The sequence below is a fragment of the Octopus bimaculoides genome, unplaced genomic scaffold, assembly GCF_001194135.2.
Source record: "Octopus bimaculoides isolate UCB-OBI-ISO-001 unplaced genomic scaffold, ASM119413v2 Scaffold_170495, whole genome shotgun sequence".
In the NCBI taxonomy this organism is placed as follows: domain Eukaryota; kingdom Metazoa; phylum Mollusca; class Cephalopoda; order Octopoda; family Octopodidae; genus Octopus; species Octopus bimaculoides.
Genome location: NW_026321447.1, coordinates 1 through 570, shown reverse-complemented (window position 1 = coordinate 570; position 570 = coordinate 1). Strand labels below are relative to the sequence as shown.

General features: G+C 46.5%; 1 protein-coding gene across 1 annotated transcript in view; it reads right to left on the bottom strand.

The window, feature by feature from the left end:
• The window catches only part of LOC106881745 (uncharacterized), a gene marked incomplete at both ends in the record, with an annotated part of 2,035 nt that extends 1,679 nt beyond the window's left edge, over positions 1-356 (bottom strand). The window contains one exon of the mRNA XM_052978237.1: positions 63-356. Coding sequence (XP_052834197.1) covers positions 63-356 — 294 coding nt within the window. The remainder of the gene's footprint in view (positions 1-62) is intronic.
• Between the last annotated feature and the right edge of the window lie 214 nt (positions 357-570).

Genomic DNA, 570 nt, shown 5'->3' with positions numbered 1-570 from the left:
TACTTCTAAATGGTCAGGGATACCATCACCATCATCATCATCATCAAGATAATCTGGGATACCATCACCATCAGCATCTTCCTTGTAATCTGGGATACCATCACCATCACTGTCCCCTTCGAGGTGGTCAGGGATACCATCACCATCATCATCATGGTCAAGATAATCTGGGATACCATCACCATCAGCGTCTTCCTTGTAATCTGGGATCCCATCACCATCACTGTCCCCTTCGAGGTGGTCTGGGATACCATCACCATCGTCATCATCATCGAGGTAATCCGGGATACCATCACCGTCAGCATCTTCCTTGTAATCCGGGATACCATCACCATCACTGTCCCCTTCAAGGTGGTCTGGGATACCATCACCATCATCATCATCATCAAGATAATCCGGGATACCATCACCATCAGCATCTTCCTTGTAATCTGGAATACCATCACCATCACTGTCTCCTTCTAAATGGTCAGGGATACCATCACCATCATCATCATGATCAAGATAATCTGGGATACCGTCACCATCAGCATCTTCCTTGTAATCTGGGATACCATCACCATCACTGTC